This window comes from Acomys minous (genome assembly GCF_964271855.1).
Source record: "Acomys minous genome assembly, chromosome: 3".
NCBI lineage: Eukaryota > Metazoa > Chordata > Mammalia > Rodentia > Muridae > Acomys > Acomys minous.
In genome coordinates, this window is record NC_140485.1 from 53,925,702 (window position 1) to 53,950,059 (window position 24,358).

A 24,358-nucleotide genomic window follows, 5' to 3' on the forward strand; every position below is an offset into this window, starting at 1 on the left:
TGACTGGGTCAGATGTCACCCAGGCCATTGCAATGGACCCTGTCAGGGTGCTGGGACAGTAGTCCAGCACCCCATCCTGAGATACTGCCTATAGTAGACGCTGACGGGTAGAACATGAGGCCCACAAATGTTTTAATTTTTTCAGACTTGATCTTTGTCTGTTCAGAAATGCCAAACCCCAAATGAACTTGCCAAAAGCCATTGCTTTGCAGTTGAGGAAGATAAGGGATGGAAAAGTGACTCTAGTCTGTATCAGACTGACAAAACTAATCATATGCCAGCAGAAGTAGGTTCACATAAAATGAGTTTAGCCTTTTCTTGTCTTCTCTGTTCCCCTGTTTCTCTGTGCATCTCTGCCTGTCTCTGTTTTTCTCCCTGCCTCTCTCTCTTTCTCTCACCTCTCACCCTCTGCTATGGAATGATAAAGCAAGAAAGCTCTCACTAGACTCTGCCCCCTTGACCTTGGACTCCACGGCCTTCGGGTCTGTAAGAAATAAGTCTTGTTCTTTAGAACCCACCCCTTCTCTACTATTCTGTTAAACAGCATGAAGCATGTAAGGACGCTGCGCTCCCCGCATGCACCTATCACCCCCACCCCACCCCTCGCCTTCTGAGAAAGGACTAATTGAGACTTGAAACTAGAGGGACTGGGGACAGGGACATGGTGCCTGAAGTGTAGGAGCAGTGGTCCAAATGAGCCAGGAGCTTGGCTGTGAGGGGATGAGGGAAGGACACAGGCTTTAGGATGGGGTGCCTAGCCGACTGTGACTGACGCCTGTTGGAAACTGTTCGTATTGGAGATAGGGAGGAGTCTGGAAGCCAGAGCCTAGTTCTGGACTCCTCTGTGCAGCTTGAGGCCCAGGAGGCCCTGAGGTGCTGAGGGCAGTGTGTCAAAACCAGAGCCATACCTACCAGATTTGTAGGCTTCCTGAGTCCCCCTATGCTTTGCAGAGGATTTTTTTTCTCTTTAAATAAAATAAAAATAAAAGGAGCTATGGAGCTGGGGAGCTGGCTCAGTCAACAAAGTGCTTGCCATACACACACACACACACACACACACACACACAGGGACCATCATTGGAACCAATGTTTAAACAAACAAAACAAAACCAGGTATAGTAGCTCACATCTGTAATCCCATCTGGGGAGGCAGAGACAGGTAGATCCCTGGCCAGCCTCCCCTTATTGGCACCGTGGGCCCTAGTAAGGGAACCTCTCGCAAAGAAAATATCGGGTGACACCTAAGGTTGGCTCCTAGCCTCCACACATAAACACACACGCATGATAATAACTGATTAGCAAAGCCTGCTGAGTGCTCAGCACATACCAAGCACTAGTCTAACCACTGACATTTGTGCCTCGGATTCTAATAAAATCTCCATGTCCCAGATGAAGGTTCCCCAATACAGAGAGGTTAGCATAGTGTGCAACCCAGAGCAGGCTCCCTCTCTGCACACCGAGACTCTCCATGAACACACAGAGAGTGGCCATCGGGCTCAAAAACCAGCTACCTCCGCAGTGCTGGCCCAGGACAGTGAGACTCGGTCTCTTCCCTAGCTCTACCTCCACCATCAACACTTCCAAGGCAGCACCTGCCGCCTCCTAGCCTGCCCACCTCTAGTTAGCATGCTGCCAGTGCCCCCAGGTCCACTTGTCCAAGGATGGCACCCCTGAAGTCTTCCTGTGTCTTCCCAGCAGGCATTCTCTCTCCCCCTCCGCCTGCCTTCCAGTCTCTACCAGCTACTGTAGAGGTGGCCAACTCCCTTGCCATAGCAAACTGTAACCAAATCACCCTCTGTCATCTGGGTGGCAAATCCAGGACCAAGGGACTCTGCAAAAGTCCCCAAATACTGTATCTTTTTTTTATATATATAAATAACTTATTTCAGGTGTCAAATCCCCTGGAACTGGAGTTACAGACAGTTGTGAGCTGCCGGGAATTAAACCCAAGTCCTCTGAAAGAGCAGCCAGTGCTCTTAACCACTGAGCCATTTTTTTCCAGCCTCCTCCCCACTCTCACCCCCGACCCCGCTCTTTTTTTTTTTTAAGGTTTATTTATTTATTATGTATACGGTGTTTCACCTGCATGTGTGCCTGCATGCCAGAAGAGGGCACCATATCTCATTACAGATGGTTGTGAGCCACCATGTGGCTTCTGGGAATTGAACTCAGCCATCTCTCCAGCCTCAAATACCAAATCTTAAAAAAAAAACACAAACAAAAACAAAAACTGTTGGTCAAAACAGTTTGCCATCACGGCCAGCTCTTTGAACATCTAAGTTTTGAAGTTAGCTGAGCCCACGTTACAGTCTGGCTGAGCAAGCAGCTTTCAATCACCATCTTACTTAATACCTGAGTTCATCAACTCACAAACAGAAATGGTGGCTGGGCAGGGTAGCTCTGCCTCTGATCTTCACACTCAGGAGGAGGAGGCAAGAGGAGAGAACATTTGGGGCTCTCCCAGGCTATATAGTAAGACTCAAGACAGGGTGTGTTTTTGCTCACCATTTTTTAGTTTTCAGTCCCTGATTAAAGGCCCAGCTTTGGGCCTGTGGAGAGGCAGCACATCCTGGCTGGATAATGGAAAGAAATCAAAACCACTCGCCTCATAGCTAGGAGGTGCTCACCCTCATTAACTAAAGATCTCTCACTACGCACTACTGCACTGCCGCCTAAGTGTTCTACCTCCATGGTAACCAAGCATCCAACTTATGGTTGACCTCTGGGGGACATTGAGAGCCACACCATAGAGAACCCCTGTTCCTTCATCTATTTTCCTGACCATCTCACTGCTGCAGCCTTGGTTTCCTGGCCACATCTCAGCTGTGACTGTAAGCAATTGTCTTAACCCCTCTGAACCTTGTCTGCCTCATCTGTAGAGGAGGGTGACACTAATCCCTCTTCAATAGGGCAGAGAAGTGACAGGGTCATAGTGGTGGGGGGGAAGACCTATTAAAAGAAAAGAAACTCTCTAGCCTGGAAGAAGACCTAACATTTCAAGTGGGCAGGTCAGTCTCCAAGAACTGCTCTCAGGAAAGCGGATCCATCTTACACCAAGTTGAAGAGCTCGGAAGAAGAATTATCCCTTCAATAAAATACACTTTTCCCTCCCAGAATTCCTGCCTCCTGGTACAGTCTCTTACAGGGCCATAACCAAATAGCTTCATGAGTCTGCCAGGTTTTCTAGAAGAAGAAGGAAGAGGGAGAAGAAAATATTTATTTATTTATTTATTTATTTATTTATTTTACTTCTTATGTATGCCTTGCTTGCATGTATATCTATGCACCACGTGCATGCCCAGTGCCAAAGGAGACCAGAAGAGAGCGTTGTATTCCCTGGGGCTGGAGTTAGGAACTTCCAAATTAGTGTTGGGAATTGTACCTGGGTCCTATGGAAAAACAGCCTGTGCTCTTAAGCACTAGGCCATCTCTCCCGCCTCTCAACCATTTTATTAACTAGACTGAGAATCCTAAGTAGAGACCCCAATTTCCCTGGTAACAACAGGACGAGACAGCTCATGTGGCATGCTTGGCGGGCCGTGGAGAAGCAGTAGATATGATTTTGCTCACGGAAGAAAAGTGGTGTGACTCGGTACAGATTTATCCCCTCTGTCACCTGGACCTGAGGAATTCAGCTGAGAGGCCCGCCAGGGCAGCACCTAGCCTGCTGGGAGAGAACTGATCCTCTGTCCTCAAATCCCCTATGTATCTCTACTCCGTCCCTCCCGCTGCCATCTTGGGAAAATGAACGTAAATGACGTGGTCATGAAATCCTAATGAAGATGCCAGCAGGCACCGCCAGTTACATACATGCAGTGAAGTGGACAGTTCTGGGCTGGAGGGCCAGCTGCCCAGTCTTGTCCTTCTTTGTCATTTGAGCATGTGGCCCTGTCTCAGTCCATTTTGTATCACCCTATCAAAATGCCTAATTCCGGGCAATACATAAAGACTACAGGGTCATTGACTCCTGTTCTGATGACTGGAAGATTTTGACAGCATGACATCTGGCAAAAGCGATCCTGGTGTGTCACATGTTACATGGTACCGTGGGTGTGCACCATCTCCAAACAACAGCAGGCCTAAACTGCTAGAACTTCTCATTTTGCAGGAGAAGTCAGAAATTTGAAACCTTATGTGCAGTCTCCTGCTCTTTAAAGGGAACACAAGTCATACGATGCCATATAGGCCATGTGGCAAACTTACAGGCTGGCGGCAGCCCAGGGTGTGGGGCTTTCTTGGCATTTGCGTTCTTTGAAAGCTTGCCACATCTGTGAGAGGTTGAGCAGCACACAGGACCCATGGGCAGAGATGAAAGCAGGTCTGTAAGTCAGAGGTCACCATGGCTGCCTGTCCTAGTTAGCATGCCCTTCTTTCCCCACCTCCACAAGAGACAAGCTTCCAGAAAGATCTTTCTGGCTGCTTCTACTATTCTCTGCAGCACTAAACAATTCCAGGCTCCATCTCTCCCTCTCTCCCTCTCTCTCTCTCTCTCTCTCTCTCTCTCTGTGTGTGTGTGTGTGTGTGTGTGTATGTGTGTGTGTGTGTAGAGGCACAGGGTGTTCCACAGCCTTCTTAACTGTCTCCTTGCTACTTGTCAGGGAGTCTGAGAGGCCAGTTCTGTGGTTGGTGTTGCCTCTGTGATAACAGTTTGAATTAGGAACAAACATAAGGTTGGCTTTTATCCTGAGGAACGCTTGGAGGGGGACATCACGATTTGTCCTGAGAGGGTGAGACAGTGGAGTCTAGCCTATCAGTTTGCTCCCCAAATCCCCCAGGCCTCATAACCATAATTATACCATACTTAATCCTAACTCATAGGTAGAGAAGTCAGTTGGTAGCAGCACTGCAGTCTACCCACAATTCCCTCGTCCTGCTGAGAGAGCACCTATCATGGCTCCCAGCAGGCAGGCCCTGCCCCAGCCCCGGGGGTGAATTGCTGTCGATGAGTTTCAGTAAGCCCTGCATGTTGGTCTGGGTATTGTCAAGCAAGCAGCTCTGGTCAGTGTGAGTTGGGGAGATACGGCGGAGAGAATCCTCCATGATTTTCCTCTTCTTTGCAGAAGGGAGGGTTTGGTTGGTCATTTTGCTGCTGCAATGGAGGCAGCTCCACCTGAAAATGGATGAGCACGTGGCCAGGAGTGCTTGACTGGTACTTATTTGATCATGAACCCCAGCCTTGTGACATCCATCTTCGATGGACACCCACCTCAGGACCATTTCCCTGATGCTCCCTCTACCTGCAGTGTTCCTCTTTTCTTCATCTGCTGTACCTACTGTCTTATTCTGATCCCAGCTCACACTGTTAAATAAAATAAAAATAAAAATAAACACAGACTTAGTGAGGGAGGAAATTTGGTTAGAAAGAAAGACTCTGAAATGACAACCATAATTAATAATATAACATTATATACTTGTAATTTGCTAAGAGTAAATCTTAAATATCCTTGCCACTAACAAAAAGATTATATATATACATATATACACACACACACATATATATATATATACACATACATATATATACACCATATTCAGGCACCAGAATATTACATTATATGTCTTCAATGTATAAAGTTTTTATTTGCTAATTATAACTCAATAAAACTGCAAAAGGAGAGCAGGGAAGGAGGGAGGGACAACAGAAAGCTGCACTGGCCTTAAAATGGAGAAAAGTTTTGTTTGAGAGGCAACAGAAAAGCCCACAGACATGGGTGGAGTCTGTCCCAGGGTGGCAGGGTGGGCAGACATGCGGAAGCGAATGCCCATAGGGGCTCTGGTAGAACAGCCCTGGGGTAGCTGGTAAAAGGAGGCAGCCTCTACTCCCCTGCACTTGCTGAGGGTTGGCCAAGTAAATGCAGAGCCTGTGGGGGAAGACAGAAGCCAGAGCCAGGTCTATACTGTGGGAGAAAATCTCCTTCCTCTGTGCACCTCAGCCTCTGGAGCCAGACTGCCTGGAGTGAGACCTCAGTTCGGCCCCTGCCAGCTCTGTGGCCCTGTACAGCTTCTGGGACCTCTGGCATTTTGTTTTTTGAAACAGGGGCTCATGGATCCAAGGCTGGCCTCCAATTTCCTATGTAGCTGGGACATGGCCTTGAACCATCCTGCCTCCACCTCCTGCCTGCTGAGATTACAAGCATATGTCAGCCACATCCAGTGTGTTTCATCACTTGCTACTGGCTAAGTGACTAGTGTACATAAGGCTGTTAATACGTTTTTGAAGAGTGCAAGCACACAAGCCACCAACAGCCCTCTGGCCTGCTGGAGATTGCCAAGAGCCTTGGGAAATCCTTGCTTCTACACTGAGCCAGTTGCCCATGGCATAAGCAAGTAGCAGTAGATCAGCCTTCAAATACTATGCTAAATTAAGTCATTTGGGGACAGGCTATGTGTCTGCGTTAGTAAACTGCTTGTCTAGCACGTATGAAGCCTGGGGTTTGATGCCCAGCATCGCATAAAACAGTGCTGTGGTGCACACTAATGGTTCACATGTAATTGTCACCCTCAGGAAGTAGAAGCAGAAGGACCAGATGTTTAAGGTTATCGTGAGCTACACAGCAAGCTTAATGCTAGCTACAGCCAGCTCAGGCCACATGAGACCCTGTCTCAAAAAAAAAAAAAAAAAAAAAGAAAGAAAGAAAGAAAGAAAGAAAGAAAGAAAAAGGCACAGACTTGGTATATGATCGTGTTTATGTGAAATGCCTAGAATTGGCAAACCTCCAGAGACAGGAAATAGATGAGTGGCTGCCTCAGACTGTCACTCCCTCCCTCTGAGGTGGGAGGAGAGAGGAGATGCTCTAAAATTAGATGGCGGAGGCGGCTGCACAGCTCTGGCTATGATAAAAGCTTTGACTTGTACATTTAAATGAGTGCATTTTTTTTTTGACATAGATGCTACGTCTCAATAGAGCTGCCTGCAAAGAAGGGTGCTGATACTCACAGCAGCGCTTGCTCATGCTCACAGTGGTGCTACACACAAACTCCCAAAGTGGGTACAGCACTGTGCCTGTCAGCAGAGCACTTGTGGAACAAAACACGCTGCACACATACAGTGGACCACAGCCGTGCGCCACTTCATGATAAAAGCTTGTTCTGGAAAAGAATGGCCCCATTGGGTGACCTCATCACTTACAGAGAGCTGAAGTTACTCCCTCATCAAGGCTTCCTGTTTTACCAGGTGTGTGAGGCTGAGACCCCCTTTTGTATGGAGGGTGAGTATGGCACAAAGTATAGTGTAAAAGACACAGAGACCATCGTGGTCCTTCATCATCGTTATCCCACGTCATGACTATGGCACGATGCTTGGCTTACACCAGAAGCGCCATGGGGGAGCCTTGTGCTTCCATGTGATGCAGGCCATGGCATCACTGGCTGGCAGGGACTAATCAGCTCCGTTATACTCTTTAGGATGATCTTTGTACTCTGTGAGGTCTACAACTGTCCCATCCTTCTTGGTATGGCATATGGCTGTATCTACCCATCCACAGAGGAAAACACATGGCTGAGACTTGGAAACATGCTGAATGGATAAAAGCAGACACAAACGGGCAGGTGTTGTGTCCCTCCACATATGTGAGGGGGACTGGTTTTCAGGAACTGGCAACAGAGCAGTGGTAACTAAGGTGTTGGGCAGGGCAGGAAGGAACAGTGGCCTGTTCTTTGATGGAAATAGGGTTTCTATGGGAGACGATGCAACATGGTTAGTGTTGTGCATAACTCACACACAGAAAATGAGAAGGGGCTGGGCACATTGCTCAGTTGGCAGAGTGCTTGCCTGGCATGCATAAAGCCCTGGTTTTGAGCCACCATTATGTGTGTGTGTGTGTGTGTGTGTGTGTGTGTGTGTGCAAACAACCAAACAACAATAACAAAAAAAACTGCATGTGGTGGTGCACACCTGTAATTCCAGCATTTGGGAGGTGCAGGCAGGAGGCTCAGAAGTCATCGTCCTATGCTTACTGAGTTCAAAGCCAGTCTAGGCCTGCAGAGGACCAAGGTTCAGTTCCCAGCACCCACATGACAACTCACAACTGCTTGGAACTCCAGCTCCAGGGGATCTGGCACCCTCTTGGCTTCTGTAAACTCCTGCATGCCTGTGGCATATACAGACGTACGCAGGCAGACATACATAGACATAAAAAATGTTTGTTTGTTTGAAAAACAAGATCAGTTTAGGCTTCGTGCGACTTTCTTAAAAACTCAACAAACCAACCATTAGAAAAAGAAGAAAGAAAATGAAATAGGGGGCGGGGGGTGGGGGGGAGGGGGGCACACCAGAGTGGCCAGCAAGCAGGAATCAAGGTGGAGAGGTAGCTGCACAGAAGAGGGGGAGCATGCCATTGCTCAAGGACAGAAGCAGCTGTCTCCACGGCACCCCGCATTCTGTGCTTGCCTGTGTGGAGAGCGCAAGCCAAGCCTCTGGATGAGACGTTCTTCCAGTGCTCTGGGTGGAGCTCTTTCATTTTGTTTTGAGACAGATTCTCCCTGTGTGACCTAGGCTAGTCTTTCATCTTTCAGACTTGAGCTCTTTTGGGGCTATTTGGGGCTGCCATATCTTCCTCCACTCTGTAGTCTGTTTTCCAACTTTCTTATTGGTTTTTCGTTTGTTTGTTTTGTTTTTTAAAATATGTATTTATTTATTTGTTTATTTATTATGTATACAGTGTTCTGCCTGCATGTACATCTGTACACCAGAAGAGGGCAGCAGATCTCATTATATACGGTTGTGTGCCACCATGTGGTTGCTGGGAATTGAACTCAGGGCCTTTGCATGAGCATTGAGTGCTCTTAACTGCTAAGCCCCTCTTATTGTTTTTGATAAGTAAATGTTCTTAAGCTTAATGTAATTTACAGCTCCAGCTAATTCACCTTTCCCTGAATGGATGGTTTTCATGTCTTATTCAGGAAATTATTATCTGCATCCCCAAACAGTGAAGCAGTTGTCCACTGTTTTAGTTAGCTCACTAGGCATAGAGAGTCAGCTCCTGTAAGTGTCAAAATTACACTCAAGTTTCTCCTTTTGTTTTTGTTTTTTGTTTGTTTGTTTGTTTTACACTAGGGTACCTGGTTGATCTATTACCATTATAAGAAAACCATTTCCCCCTTCACGAAGACATCATGTCGGGAATAAAATGTTCAAATTTTTATTTTATGTGATTGAATTTTGTGAAGCTGGGCATGATGTTGCACACCTTTAATCCCAGCACTTGGGAGGCAGAGGCAGGTGAATTGACGTGAGTTCAAGGCCAGCCTAGTCTACAAAGAGAGTCCAGGACAGCCAGCTAAGATTAACACAGAGAAACTCTGTCTCAAAAAACCAAAAAAAGAAAAGAAAAGAAAAAAAAGTTTTGTGTGGGCTGGAGAGATGGCTCAGAGGTTAAGAGCACTGGCTGTTCTTCCAAAGGTCCTGAGTTCAGTTCCCAGCAACCACATGGTGGCTAACAACCATCTATAATGTGATTTAATGCCCTCTTCTGTCATGCAGGCAGAGCACTGTATACATAATAAATAAATAAATCTTTGAAAAAAAAAGTTTTGTAGGCCAGGCGTGGTGGTGCATGCCTTTAATCCCAGCACTCGGGAGGCAGAGGCAGGTGGATCGCTGTGAGTTCAAGGTCAGCCTGGTCTATGAAGGGAGTCCAGGATGGCCAAGGCTACACAGAGAAATCCTGTCTCTCAAAAAAAAAAAAAAAGTTTTGTGTTTTGCTTGCATGTATGTGTGTGTGCACCATTTGTGTGCCTGGTGCCTGCAAAGGCCAGAAGATGACATAAATCCCTTGGAACTGGAGTTATAAATGGCTGTGAGCCATTTTGTGGGTGTTGGGCACTAAACCGGAACTCCCTGCAACGGCTAAGCCAACTCTTCAGCCACTTTTCACAAACTCTTTTTGTTTGTTTGTTTTTCTTTCTTTCTTTCTTTTTTCTTTATTTATTTCTTTTTTTTTTTTTTTTTTTCGAGACAGGGTCTTGTTTGTTTGTTTTTCGAGACAGGGTTTCTCTGTGTAATAGCCCTGGCTGTCCTAGACTCACTTTGTAGACTAGGCTGGCCTCGAACTCACAACCATTAGTCTGCCTCTGCCTCCCAAGTGCGGGGGTTAAGGGAGTGTGCCACCACCGCCCAGCCTTTTCACATATTCTTATGTTCTGTTTCTGGAGTCTCAATTACCAGCCATTTGTTTATTTACCTCGCTTTTATCCTATACTACATCTGTCACTCTCCTCGTCTCACTCTTTTTTGCTTTGTTTTTTGTTTTTCAAGACAAGGTTTCTCTATGTAGGCCTGGCTGTCCTGGAATTCACTATAGACCAGGCTGGCCTCGAACTCAGAGATTCGCGTGGCCTGCCTGCGGAGAGCTGGGATTAAAAGGTCACCACCAGTTAGCTATTGTCTTTGTTTTTCAAATGAAGGGGGCATGGAGAAATTAAGAAGCTTGCCCTAGTACGCCATTTACTAATTAATGATGGAGCTAAGAGAGTCTAGCGTTATACTCCGTGCTTCCAAAAAGCTTTGAGACTTCTCAAACTGAGTAGTTGAAAGGATGATTTTTTTCCCCCCCTGGTCCCTAGGTTTGCTTGTATTCTGGGAGGCTGCACTAAGGCAAGAGCGCCAACGGACCCGTGCTTTCCAAGTCCCACCACTAGAGGGCGTAAGCACCTCAATCTCGCCACGCATGTCCCGCTCTCTGCGTGGTCACCTTTCCACCAATCACCGCATATTTATAAAAGGGCACGTCCAAAGCGAAAGTTTTCACAACAGAGGACTTTGGCCAAAGGAAACAAGCAAAGCAAGACTAATTGGTCTTAAAGATCTTCAGGGAAGGCAGCACTTTCTGGCTGGCCTGCTACCTTGACTACCGAGGTCTCCCTTTCAGTCTTTCTTTTCTGCCTTGAGCGAGAGCTTAGCCGTATTTCGATGCCCCTGTAAACAGGGAGGTGGGGAGCTCTGAGGTGGCCGAAGCAGAATTAAGATTTCTGCTTCTTTAGTCATGTGCAGATCTGTGTGCCCTCCATACTGGTTTTAAGGCGCAAAATCCCCAAGTGGACTTTGGCCTGCAGTATCCTTTCAGGTGCAGGGCTGACTTCCTGGTCCTTGAATGTTGCCAAGGTACATTTACCAAGCACTAGGCAGCCAATCTGTAGGATGAGTCATCCATATCAACCTGAATACGTAAGCCACACAAAACAAAGACAATGACACAGCAAGATGGAACCACTCACAAGCAGTTTAGGCCACGGCATCCCTCCCTCTGCCTTAGATGTTTATGGACAGGGCCCATGAGAAATAACTGAGTTCTTAGGCTTATCTTTGTTTTTCATTATTGCTTTAACATTGTTTTTGTTGTTTTAATGAATAAAAGTTTCATTCACTGGGTCACTTATGGAATACATGTTTTGTGTAAGAAAAGGCCTGGAAATTGCAAGGAAGGTAAAATTGGATGCAGAGCCTGCTTTCCAGAATAGCAGCTGTTCGCTGTGTCCAAGCAACTATTACCACGGCCTGCTGTGCCTATTTAGAACGTGACAGCGGCCAGAGAGACAGCTCAGTGGTTGAAAGGATGACTTGTTTTGTGGTGGTTTCAATGTGACGGCTCCCACAGGCTCAAATGCTTGAATGGCTTAGTCCACAGTCGGCAGAACTGTCTGGGAAGGATTAGGAGGTGTGGCCCCGTGACAGAAGGTGTGTCACTGGGACTGGGCTTCGATGTTTCAAAAGCTGAAGCCGCTCCCAGTTAGCCTGCCTTTTCTGCCTCATGCTTGTGGTTCAGATGTGAGCTCCCAGCGAGCTCCAGAGCCATGCCTGCCTGCCATGCCTGTCTGCCTGCCTGCCGCCATCTGTCCTCACTGTGATGGCCATAAACTCTTTCTGGAACCATGAACCCCCAAGTTAAGTGCTCTAAACGCTGCTTTGGTTTCGGTGTTTTGTCACAGCAAGAGAACAGTAACCAAGACACTAATTTTCTGGAGGACCAGGGTCTGGTCCCCGGCACCCACATCAGGTGGCTCAGAATCCCGTGTACCTCCAGCTCCAAGGAATCCAATGCCCTCTTCTGGTCTCGCTGACACCCACACGCAGACATCTACTGACAAACATATACATACGTAAAATAATAAAAGTAAATTAAGTAATAACAACTGACAGATCAACCAGTTCGTCCAGGGTCACACGGAAGCAAGCAGAATCAGGCTCTTTATAAATGAGATAGGGCAGCCCCTGACTGCAGAGAGCTCACAGTTTATAGACACAGCATTATGGGGTCTTGAGGAGAGAGGGGGCGAAGAGAAGACTTTACTCCCTGAAAGACCATTTGTGAGAGACCACCTCCTTATTCTCTTTCTGACAAGCCCTCAATATTGTGGGGACCTGAGGAGATAAGAAAAGAAAGGAGTACAGTGCCTCAAAAGAAAAGGAATTGAGGGTGGGGGTGATTACGAGTGTGAACTTTTCTTGCAGAGGACCTGACTTGTGCTGGTTCTCAGCAACTACATCGGGAGGCTGGCCATAGCCTGTATCTCCAGCTCCGGGAAACACTCTCTTCTTGAGTCCATTAGTCACCTGTCCTCAGGGGCACACAGTCAGACACACAGACACACAGCTAAACAGGAAATAAAAAATAATGAAAAAAGCCGGGCGTGGTGGCACACGCCTTTAACCCCAGCACTCGGGAGGCAGAGGCAGGAGGATCGCTGTGAGTTTGAGGCCAGCCTGGTCTGCAAAGCAAGTCCAGGACAGCTAGGGATGTTAGACAGAGAAACCCTGTCTCCACAAACCAAAATGAACAACAACAACAAAAAAAATTTTTTAAACTTTTAAAAGAAAATTAATAGGGGAGCATCAGCGCACTCATTAAGCACCTGCAGAAGGGATTCAAAGGGCTGGGAGTCAGGCAAAGGCTGGGATAGACTTCCAGGCTCTGGCCAGTCTAGGCTCTTACTCTTCACTCATGTGACCCTTCAGTGCCAAGTACCGAGCTAGAGCTGGGAAACGCGGCTGCCTGTTGCCGAGGCTCCTGCACGCCAGGGCGTAGAGTCTGACGGTGCAGACATACAAAAGCTAACTCATTCCAGTACTCCATGCTAAGGCCAGAGATCAAACAAAGCCCCAGATGAGATGAGGCATCTTGAAGGCTGGGGGCCCAGCAAGCTGGGAAACGACAGCTGTCACTGGGAAAGCAGGAGATACGAAAGCTGCGGGCTGGGGCGCGCATGATTTATGTGAGGGAACAGCACATCCAAAGCCCTGGAAATGACAGGATGGTAATGACGCTCTGGCTGGAGAGTGACGGCAATTAGTGCCCTTAACTTGCTGACTACGTTCTAGATTCTTTCATTGCTCACTCCCAAGATGGGAAAGGGTTCTAAGCATGGGACCAACACAAGAACAAGTTAAAACAGTTCTCCACTTACTAGCTCCAGCACTCCAGCCCAACTAGGCCATCTTAGCCCACGTGCGTGCAACACTTGCTGACTCCATTAACCAGCGAACTCTGTGCTAGAATCTCCAAAGAATCAAAGGGCTCCCAAAGGAGAGAGAGATAGGGGGATATTGCCCTCCACATCTCTGATTCCCACATGGAATCCAGTTCAGAGTTTTGTGCACAATAATGGCACTCTGTCTACTAAACAGGAAGCTAAAAAAAAAAATCATCTGAGGGGATAATTATTGCCTCAACCCACAACCCTTAGCCCTTTCTCCCAAACCCACTTCTGCCGCATACAAGGGCTCCTTCGTTCTTATGCCGTGCTGCATGCAAATGCCAAGATTCTTGGCAAGAAAATGGGTTTAAAAGCAGATACTTTGAAACCGGAAGATTCGGAGCGGAATCTTACTGGATTCATGGTATTGCGCAAGTCATTCAAACTGGGGCGCCCTAAGCTTGCTTCATCTGCAGAATAAGACTAACAAGCATCCGTTTCATGGAACGAACGTAACCGGGACGAGATGAGAATAGAAAATAGGACAGTTTGTGTAAGGCAACCACGCTCAGCCTGGCATGTGAACAGAACAGTACAGCGAAAAGCAAGAAAGGACCTGGTGACAGGGCTGTCAAGCCACCGGCCGGAGTCATCGCAACCCCTGCCCTTCCCAGAAGCAGGCCGGGAACGCGAAATGCGTAGGAGACGCGGGGTCCCTCCAGGCTCAGCCCACGCGGGGCGGGTGGCAGCGCCATCCTGCGTCACCGGGAGGGTGACTACCAAACGGGAACCACACATGGTGGGAACGTGAGAGGGCGGAGCCTGCGCCGGCGCTGTCGGCCAATGGTACAGAGAGAGGGTCCTACCCAATCACAGAGGCGCCCCTGACTCCTGGGGGTGGAGCCGTGCCAGGGAGAGGCTGCATCATAGGTCGCTGGGCGGGCACTGGGCGGGACCCACGGTGTGGTCAGAGGCGGAGCGGCAGACAGGGACCCAGTCCGGGCGGCGATGGCGGCGGCTGCTGTGGTGGCGGCGACGGTCCCCGCGCAGTCGATGGGCGCGGACGGTGCGTCCTCGGTGCATTGGTTCCGCAAAGGACTACGGCTCCACGACAACCCCGCGCTGCTAGCGGCCGTGCGCGGGGCACGCTGTGTGCGCTGCGTCTACATCCTCGACCCGTGGTTCGCGGCCTCCTCGTCCGTGGGCATCAACCGATGGAGGTGAGGGAGCCCTGTGCTGTGGGGTGCTAACGCTGAGCGGGCCACCCCGAGCCTGGCAGCTGCGGCCTGCGTTGCCTGCCCTGAACTGCCAGACAGGCAGAGGGACAGAGGTCACGACCCCTCTGTGCTGACGAGACTCTCGTCAGAAACGCGAAGTCGACCTGCTGCCAGTCCCTGGCAGAATGGGGACTTCTGGTCTTGGGCTTTTAGGGGCGTGCCGTGGGAGGGGCGAAAAGCCTTCTTCAAGAGAAGGAACCCCTCGCTGGACCCCGCAAAGGACTTCTCTAAGCCTCGGATTTGTTTGAATCTCCTTCCCCCTCCCTTTTCCCTTCTCGGGTAACCTACCTACACAAGACAGCCCGGGGCGGTGATTAGGGACCCTAGCTTAGCATTAGCCAGTATTAAAAAGACCCCAAGGGCATCTTCTGGTGGCGGCAGTTTGCGTCTTGATTTCCAGAGCAGTTCAGTTCTTACTAATTTATTATTGTTGTTGTTGCTGCTGCTTTGTTATTATTGTTGTTGTTGTTGTTATTTTATTGTTGTTGTTACTTTACATTTAATGGGAAAGAACATGCCATGGCAGTGTATAGAGTTAAGAGGACTCGTGGGTTCCGTTGACCATATGGTTCCAGGGATCAAACTTAGCTTGTCCGGCGTGGAGGAAGGAGGCAGGTGCCTTTACCTGCTGAGCTGTCTCCCAGGCTGCCCCCTTAACTCACCTGAAAGGATCCTTTCTGTAGTTATAACTTTCCAAAAAAAAAATATATATATATATATATATTCAAAGAGGACAGCATCACTTATTAGCCCTTCCTCCTGTTGTCATGAGGAGGTTGTTCCAGGAGGTTGAGTCTGTTCCCAGCATTGTGCGACACAATTAATGAATTGGTGGCTGATGTATTTTCTCTGTAACCAGTATTCAGAAACAAGAAGTCTTGATACATCATGTACCTGTCACTCTTTAAATGCCTCCCAGCAGTACCTTGGTTTGTTTGCATTGTTATGAGAGATGTTTGCTTATGGCCTTGTTGCACAGATGAGCAGGGTGATTTCCAGGAGACAGTGGCTCTCGGCACCCTATCCTTTCCTCTCCAAGAGGGGTTTACCCTGCTAGGAGAGCCAGTGTTCCTAGTAGCATGTCCATTAAATGCCCCTTCCTGCCTCATTTACACAGAGGGAGCAACTAAAGATAGCCCTGTGGAGAGCTGGCCCACACTGTTTTCAGGCTGAGCTATTGCTCTGTCTTGCTCCAGTTTCCATAGATAGGAGGTTGAATTTAACAAACACCGACAAATGACCGTCTCTCCTGTGGACATTAAACGAAGCCTCAGACTTTGCTCTCCCCTTCCTTTTGGCAGTGTGCCAATCTGCACAGAGTCAATAGAATCGGACTCTGTTATGTTGTCATGAAGATATTTCTTCTTTTACTGGGATTTTGGGGAACATTGCCTACTCCTTTATGGTAGTAGAGATTTTTTTTTAAAGGAACCTTTTTTTTTTTTAAACCCCACAAAGTTGATGGAACTCCAATATACTAGGACCTTGGTTTTCTGGGGTTTTGTGGGTCACCCTTTTGTAGCGTTGCACGTTTGAGAGAATTAAGCAGAAAAGGGATGAGGCGGCTCACCCAGATGCCTGGGTGAAATCTCAAATCATGTGGGGATGCAGATACTAACTGAGAGATTATTCTGTGAGGCCTTTGTAGATGGCAGGCGGCTGCTAAGCACAGCAGTTAACAAGCAAGCTCAGGTGTACTTCCACAGCCTCCAGAACCTACATTTGAGTAGAGAAAGACAAGCAAACAACCATAATGGAGATGAATATGCCATGAACAAAATAAGATGGAGGACAAATTACAGGTGTGTTTTTAATATTGGCCTCACATTGAAATCCTGGCTCCCCTCCCCCATATCTGAATTGCTTGTCCTGTCCTGGGTTGCTTTAAAAAAAAAAAAAAAAAAAAAAAAAAGCCACAGCAGCCAGGCTGCAGAAGTGCTGCATTAAAGAGCCACAGGGAGTGTGTTGCTTCAGTGCATTGACCGGAAGCCTAATTAGCTTAAGCATTTAGGAGAACGAGGTGAAATAGCACAAAACAGATCGAATATGGTAACTGCTCCCGAGTCTGGCAGCAGGCACACTGCAGCAGCCCTGCCGTTGCCCTTGCTCCTGATGGCTTGAGAGCAAGGCCACGGGGTTGGAGGCAAGGGGTTGCACCTACACACACACACACACACACACACACACACACACACACACACACTCCATCTGCACTCTGCATAACTACAGTATGTGTAATCTTCCGGTGGTGCATTTGGAACTCGGGAGTAGTCTAAGAGAACAAGGCTGCAGCGTAATGGCCCTGCCCCCTACTGCTTCAGTAACCTCCTCTGAGAAGTCTCTCTAGAAGGGTGGGGTTAGTCTGGCAGAAGTGGGAGATCGGAATCTGTCACCTCTGTTACACTGACCCCCTCCCCCTCCCTGCAGATGAAATCTGCTTAAAATAACCACAGTGTATACTTTTGAGAGGATGAAGCAGAAAAGCAACGAGGCAGCTCAGATGCCTGGGAGAAATCTCAAATCATGTGGGGATGCAGATATGAATTAAGAGGTTATTCTGTGAGTTTTTGTGGCTGGCAGGCCGCTGCTAAGCACATATGTGTTGGCACAGAAGAAGACTGCCATACTCATCGCCTCTGTGATAGTAGGAGGTCTGTGGGCCTGTTCTAGCTATGTGGCTCCCAGGGATGTTTTTCTAGCACCAATTTGCCATTTTCCTCCATCCTTCCCTCCCCAGATTTGCTGTATCTAGAAAGGTGGTGCTGCAGGCAAGAACAAAAGGCAGCCGTGAGTGGCTTCTAGATTTTAAAAATGGGTCAGACTCAATCCATTTTTAATTACCTTCTTCTCCCTGTCACAGCTTAGATGCCAGCCAGGGTTCTCCTCCTACTCTGTTGAAATTGTTTTGTCCCTGGCTCTATGCCGCATCTCTTTCAGGGGCTTCCGGAACAGAAGGAGTTAGTAGACGTATGTTCTCTCATAGCCATTTCTCTCAGAAATTAGCCAATGATACAGGATGGGGACTCTCATCTGGTGAGACAGAGCGTGCCTCTTTCCAAGTGCTGGGAGCTGAGTGCAGCTGGCTTACAGCTGGACCATCAAAGAGGCTGGCCTGGGAACTTGGTCAGCAAGAAAGAGGTGGGATCTGTAGTCGCTAGTAAGAGAGATTTTCATTCCTTGGGCTATTGAGCTATTGACACTGTGATCCTGGCAAGAGGCTTCACTGTTCTGTAAGCCAAGTGCACATTTCCATTTGCCCAAGAGTAGTGAACACTTTGAGCGGGCTCTTTAAGTACCCTCGAAAAGGGGGTGGGGGGAACCCTGTATTTCTATATTTGGGAAGTGGTGTCTGCCACAGAGTGTGGGGTTATTCTTTTTTGTAGGGCTTGAACTCTCTTAATTTCTTAGAAGTAAATTTCTACCTATAAATACCCTCTGTGTTATGGTTAGATAAACTTGCTTGACGCAGAGGAATTTAGTCAAGGACAGTCTGGACCCAAAAGAATTCACTATCACCCCCTCCCCTCTGTTACCAAATAATCCAGGTGTTTCTCCATATAGCCTCTGCTGTCCCCAGAGAACGTCTCCCTGAATAGAAGTATGTAACTGATTTGTTCTAAAGGGGTAGCCTCCTGCAGTTTTCTCTGTAGTTTTGGGAATCTCAATCTGGTTTTCTTCAGTTCAGTCTGTCTTGGCTCCAGGGGACCTGTGTAATTTTGGTGCACAGCTATTCAAAAGGGTGGTCTCTGCCTGCTCCCTGGGGGGGTGTGCTCTGCACTTTGGTCATGTGATCTCCACCTAGAGCAAGGGTGAGGATCAGCCCCAACACCAGCCCTGCAGTGCCCAGGCAGTTTTCCTTTGGACTCTCCCCCTCCTGAGGTAAAGAGAAGTAAGCAGGTGCAGGGGAGAGTCTGAAGGGAGCACGGGAGGCCAGTTCTCCCTGGTTAAGAAAGCCTAGGCCTGTCTGGTGGCACTCTGAAGAAACAGCTTGCTCCAGTTCTTTGGTGCTCTGCACCAGGCAGATACAAAAGTTGATGTCAGTGCCATAGCACTGGCCATAGCAGTGGCCTCCCTGTCCATGGCTGCCTGGGGGCTAGAAGCTACCCAGGGACCTCCCTGTGTCTCCTTCCTCTTGTCTGCTGGGAAGCTGTTCTGAGTTCATCCTGGGGAGGAGAGATGATGGAAGTAGTTAAGCATTTCTTTTTTGGGGGGCTGTGGGGTAGGAGGGGTGGGGAGGCGAGGTTCAGAGACAGGGTTTCACTGTATAGCATTGGCTGTCCTGGAACTCACACTGTAGACCATGGTGGCCTTGAACTCAGAGATCTGCCAGCCTCTGTCTCTCAAGGGCTGGGATTAAAGTCATGGGCCACCACCACTCCACTAGGTAAGCATTTCTTAAGGGCTAGATAGCCTGATGGGACAGGAGTAGGGACCCAGTAGAAACAAATTTGAATAAAAGATGCACCGTGTACACCAAGGTCAAGGTGAAGTGCATCCCACAGTAGAGCTTCTTCAGTTTTCATGGATGAGTGAATTCCGAGGTACTGACATGGGAAGGGCAAATTCTGATCGTGTCAGTCTGAGATAGAACCCAAGTGTGTGTGTGTGTGTGTTCTAGCAAGTTCCTGGTCATGTACTGCTAATGTGCTGAGCCTCATACCACACTTTAGGAAGCAAAGATCTACAGAAAAGATGTTAGCCCTGAATTGAGCTTGGGTGCTCCATGGGTAGTGCCACCCACCTCAGTGAACATCGCTCAGGGCAGTGAGTGTGCTCACTGCTGAGGCTTGGGAGCCTGGTGGCTGAGAACAGACTGTAGGAAGCTATGGGGTCTCTAGGCTCCTAGTGCTGGCTGGTTGGGGAAGTTACTTAATCTTTGAATGCCCGTTTCTTTATCTGCAAAATAGGGACAGTGATAGCGTCCACGTCACAGGGTTGTCTGAGAGTTAAATAACACACGCAATGTAAGTAGGGTAGCTTCTCGTTCAGGGAGTGCTCAGAACATGTAGCTGTCGCCACTGTGAATCGCACCTTCGTTTTGTTACTAGCTGCAGATTTTGCCTTCTGCTTCCTGTCAGAGGAGACAAGGTTATTCATCTGTGCTGTAGAGATGCTGCAGGAAGCTCTCCTTTTAGTAAATAAGTCCTATAGAAAACGCATTGCAACATACTCCAGAACCTAAAGTTCCTGTGCATGTCAGCCTCAGTAGCTGCAGATTGAAGTTCTCAGAGGTGTGGTGAGCTAAGAAGATAAAGACCTTTCAAGTGTATAGCTGGGGCGTCCTGAGGTCTTCTGATGGGAAGAACCTCTGCCCTGAGGTGTGAGGTTGTGCTTAGCAGAGCCTCCTGTTTCAGGTGGCTGAGACTATATGCTCCCCTGAGCCTTCCTTATTTTTATTTTTATTTTGTGTGTGTGTGTGCTAGGGGTGAGCAACAAGGCCCCAGGGAGACCAATTTGAAAATGCTTGCAAGTCTCTTAGCACTCAAAGGGTGCCAGTTTTCTAAGTCAGAAACTCACAGCAGGGGAACTTGAGGTACTCAAAGCAGCCTTTAGGCTGTCAGTCTCTTATCTCAGCCCCTTGAGTGAGGGAGCCTCTGTGCTCTTTAACTAAGGTGATGCTCTGGGCTTGGCTCCTGCTGGAATGTGGGCCCGCAGCATTAGCCATGGGATTGTGTCATTTTGTGTACGTCAGAGGCTGTAGGCGGGGCCTACTTCTGATTGTCACCCTCAAGCTTCTGTAAGCTTCCAGTAGTCAGGGAATGCAGCTGGGGATCTGAAGCAGGTTCTGTGGAGGGACCATGACATAAGAAGCTAGCCTGCCCGGGCTTGGGTTCTGAGGAGGAAGATGGGCATGTGAACGGACTGTCTGGATGAGGCTTGTGTCTGTCAGAGAGGAATTCCAGGCTCAGGAGACTCAGCCCTGGAGCAGAGCTGGCTTGACTGACGTGTTTAGAAATGGGCCACTGAGAAGAAAACATGGCTTTTAGAGTGTGATCAGCCTAGGTCACTATGCCAGCTCAGTCACTTAATAGCTATCTGCTTTGGTAGATTTCCTACCCTCTCTTGTCAGTTTCTTTGTCTGCAAAATGGGGATGATTCCGTTTCCTTCAAAATATGTTGAGGGGGTCCAATTGGGAAAGTACTTAGGATATATAATAGCCTCATAATCGAACTGATGACCTTGGCTGCCTTGGGAAAGCAGGAGAGGACATTTCACTTGTGTACCCGTTTATCACTGGGATTTTGAACTACATCAATAATCACCTGGTTAAAATGTTAATTTAATTTAAAATAACACACTGACAGAACTTAGCACAGATTCCTCCTTTCCCTGTCCCCTGGCGACCCAGTTCTCCTTCCCATGAAGGTGAGTCTCTTGAGTATCCGTGTCCCTGTGATACAGCCAGCCATGGCACAGCATCTGTCCAGAGCACCCCTAAGACCCTGCCCGTCTTGATGAGAACCTAGTAGCCAGGGTAATGGACAGGCCAGAAGAGTAAACAATCTGCCAAAGTCCCAGGAACAACCAAGACCATGTGCAGGACTGTAGTATCAGAAATGCCCGCAGCCCAAGCCATGTATGGTGTCTCATGCCTGTAATCCCAACACTCAAGTTGAGGCAGGAGGATGGCAAATTGAAGACTAGCCTTGGCTACATAGACAATACAGGTAAACCATGCTTGAGGCTCAAGGGACTGTGGGACAGAGAGGCCTGGATAGTAAGCCACCTACCAAACAAAGCCTCAGAGACAGCCCAGACTGTAGGCTGTATTAAACAGCACTAAGAGCAGCTCTCACTGATCCCCTTATGCCCAGGCGCTGCCTGAGGTTTTCCCTGCATTATCTGATTTGACTTTCTTAGTGATACCATGAGACAACATTTTAGCAAGTCTGTTAATCCCTACAGTTAATCCCATGCCTCATGGCACACACAGCTAGCTAGTAAACTGGAAGTTAACCCCATCACTCCTGGGCTGAGCTCAGGCCAGACCTCCAGCCCTGCATGCCGCATACCAACTTGTTGGGCATGAGCAGTGGGCGGGTTCTCCCTGCTTTGTTAGGAAAGTGTGTGTGTGTGTGTGTGTGTGTGTGTGTGTGTGTGTGTCCTGTTGTTCACCACCTCCATCCCGCTCCACTCATGTTACTAACAAGGCCTTTGTGGACTCCGCAGGTTTCTACTGCAGTCTCTAGAAGATCTGGACACAAGCTTAAGAAAACTGAACTCCCGTCTGTTTGTAGTCCGTGGGCAGCCAGCTGACGTGTTCCCAAGGCTGTTCAAGGTGAGCATGTGGGCCTGAGAGCGAGATTCTGCTGCCTGGCATCTCCCCACAGAGGGAAATGCTATTCTGGCTGGCAAAATGGAAACACTGGTGCCTGTCTGGCCACTGAAATGGCTGCTAGGGAGGTCGGAAGCAGAAGCAGCTGGTAAATTTGCCAGCGGGGTAGAAACTGTTAAGGGAAAAAACTGTAAAATCAGTGTTGTTTGGAAAGATCCCAGCTCAGCCCAGACACGCGGTGTGGTAAGTCCTTCCACCCTGCTGCTGCTGCTTCCTTATGTCTCCTTGGCTCAAGCCAGTACGTTTTATTAGGGCTTGTTCTTGCCAAGGCTCTGAGGGTGGGGTTTCCTGTCTGACAAGGGGTGCTGCCCACCTCACTTGCTCTGCTTATTAGGAAAAAAGTCAGTCAGGCATTTGAGGGCGTCTCTGTTTCCTGTGGTAAGCAATGATAAAATCTTCATTCAGGGGCCATATTGGAGGAAGCCTGTTTCCTCCCAGTCCCTTTAAAATGCATGGTTTTTGTTTGTTTGTTTTTCGAGACAAGGTTTCTCTATGCAGCCTTGACTATCCTGGACTCTCTTTGTAGACCAGGCTGGCACAAAAATCAGCCTGTCTTTGCTTCCCCAAGTGCTGAGATAATAGGTGTGCGCCACCGAGCCCGTCTAAAATACTTATTTTAAGGTACAAGCAGAGGCAAATGTTCTCATGGGATAGAGCAATCTAGACTATTCCACTTCATCGTCAGTAGCACTCCAAATTCTGTGCCAGGAGGGAAAATATAATATCAAAGAAAATAGCTTCATATCTCCCCCCCACCCATAGTTCTGTACCCCTATGACTCACTGGACACTAGTCACTGACGTTCTCCAAGGACTGACTGAGTCCTGTTCCAGCTGCTAACGTGGCCTGACACCCACCCCTCAGCAGCTCCAGGGGGTGGGTTCTGCATCTCAGGGTTACAGATGAGGGAGTTAGCATGCACTCCTGGCCAGGAGCTTGTCTTGGGCTCTCTGACACAGATCTGTGTGTTTACCCACCATACCACACACATACATTTGTTAGCCTGTGGCTCAGTGCTAGAGCACTTGCCCGGTGTGCATGAGGCCCTGGCCCCATCCCCAGCACAGCAAAGCCAAGACAGCTGTAACAGAAACCATTTTGTCTTTCTTATCCCTCCACAGTGATCCTTTCTCTCCCAGCAGCTCAGAGGCCAAACAGGCTGTAGCTCAGAAATACAGATCGGTTGTTCCCCGAATCACTCACTGTGTGATTATTGAGCTTCTCCTCGCTGCCAGGCCCCATACTGGCTGACAAGGTGATAGTGATGCCCACACAGCATTCTTTCTGCTCTGAGTCCACATGATGAGGGCAAAACAGGCAGGTAATGGGCAGCTTCATTGCCTGTGACAAATGCTGTGGTAGAAATAGGACAAGGCACAGGAGAATTATCCTGAAGGAGTGGGGCTGTCATTTAATGAGAATCTTCTCATTCACAGGGTTATATGAGTGTGTAATGACGTCATCTATGTGAACCACTTAGCATAGTAAGGGCTAAATAAATGTTTACTGTGTTTGGACTTAGGCTGGATTTCCACCCTGCTAAGAACCCACCCCACCCCCACCCCGGGCAGGGCTGAATGAGGGTATTTGCCAGTAGTTCAAAGCTTTAAGGGACTATGACCACAGACTGGCTAGATTGTTTCCTTCTGGCTAGTTACATGCTGTAGGGCTTTCTGTGGCTCATCCAGATAGCTTTTGCTGGGTCAACTTTCTCCTGTGTTGCTAGGAGACTGGCTATTCCTACCAGAAGTGACTGAAAGCTCAGAAAAGAATTCCCCTCTTCACCACCTGTAGACTCTTCAGTTTGTTTTCGGCAACCTCTGGACTAAGGCTCACTCCACCTTCTCCAGCTCTGAGCTATTAGCTCTGTTTGCTTCTGGCCTAGGGAGTGTTGCTGTGGAAACCATTAAGACACTTTACATAGCATAAGTCTGCCAAGAAAAGTAGGCCACAAGTTTGTAGAGTCTGAGGAGGCCTAGGAAAGGCTGCAGAGCAGGCGGGAGTTAGTGATCCAGTGGGTGTCGTCCCCGCCCGTTTCCACCGTGAGTCAGTGCCTCTCTGTGGGTTGGGGGCTCCCCTGGGAACACTGTATTTATAGCTTCATTCTCCCACCTCAAGTGAATGCACAAGGCCTTCTTACTGAATCCACGACAGCAGTGCAATTGCCTCCCCCTCCTGGGAGTGTACTTCACACTTTCTAAGCCTCGGGCTCCTTGCTTTCCAGTTTAAACTATTGTCTGATGCCCTTCCTTTGTTCTGTTGCCATTCTAATATGGCTCAAGATTAGCCATGTTCACTCCCTGAGAGGAGTTGAGTGCCCAGGTCCCTTTTCTC

The 24,358-nt window shown here is 48.4% G+C and overlaps 1 protein-coding gene across 1 annotated transcript in view; it reads left to right on the forward strand.

The window, feature by feature from the left end:
- Nucleotides 1–14,368: 14,368 nt before the first annotated feature.
- Nucleotides 14,369–24,358, forward strand: part of CRY2 (cryptochrome circadian regulator 2) — a 32,074-nt gene continuing 22,084 nt past the window's right edge. The window contains exons 1-2 of the mRNA XM_084775949.1: nucleotides 14,369–14,630; nucleotides 21,859–21,967. Coding sequence (XP_084632075.1) covers nucleotides 14,419–14,630; nucleotides 21,859–21,967 — 321 coding nt within the window. The 5' untranslated portion in view covers nucleotides 14,369–14,418. The remainder of the gene's footprint in view (nucleotides 14,631–21,858; nucleotides 21,968–24,358) is intronic.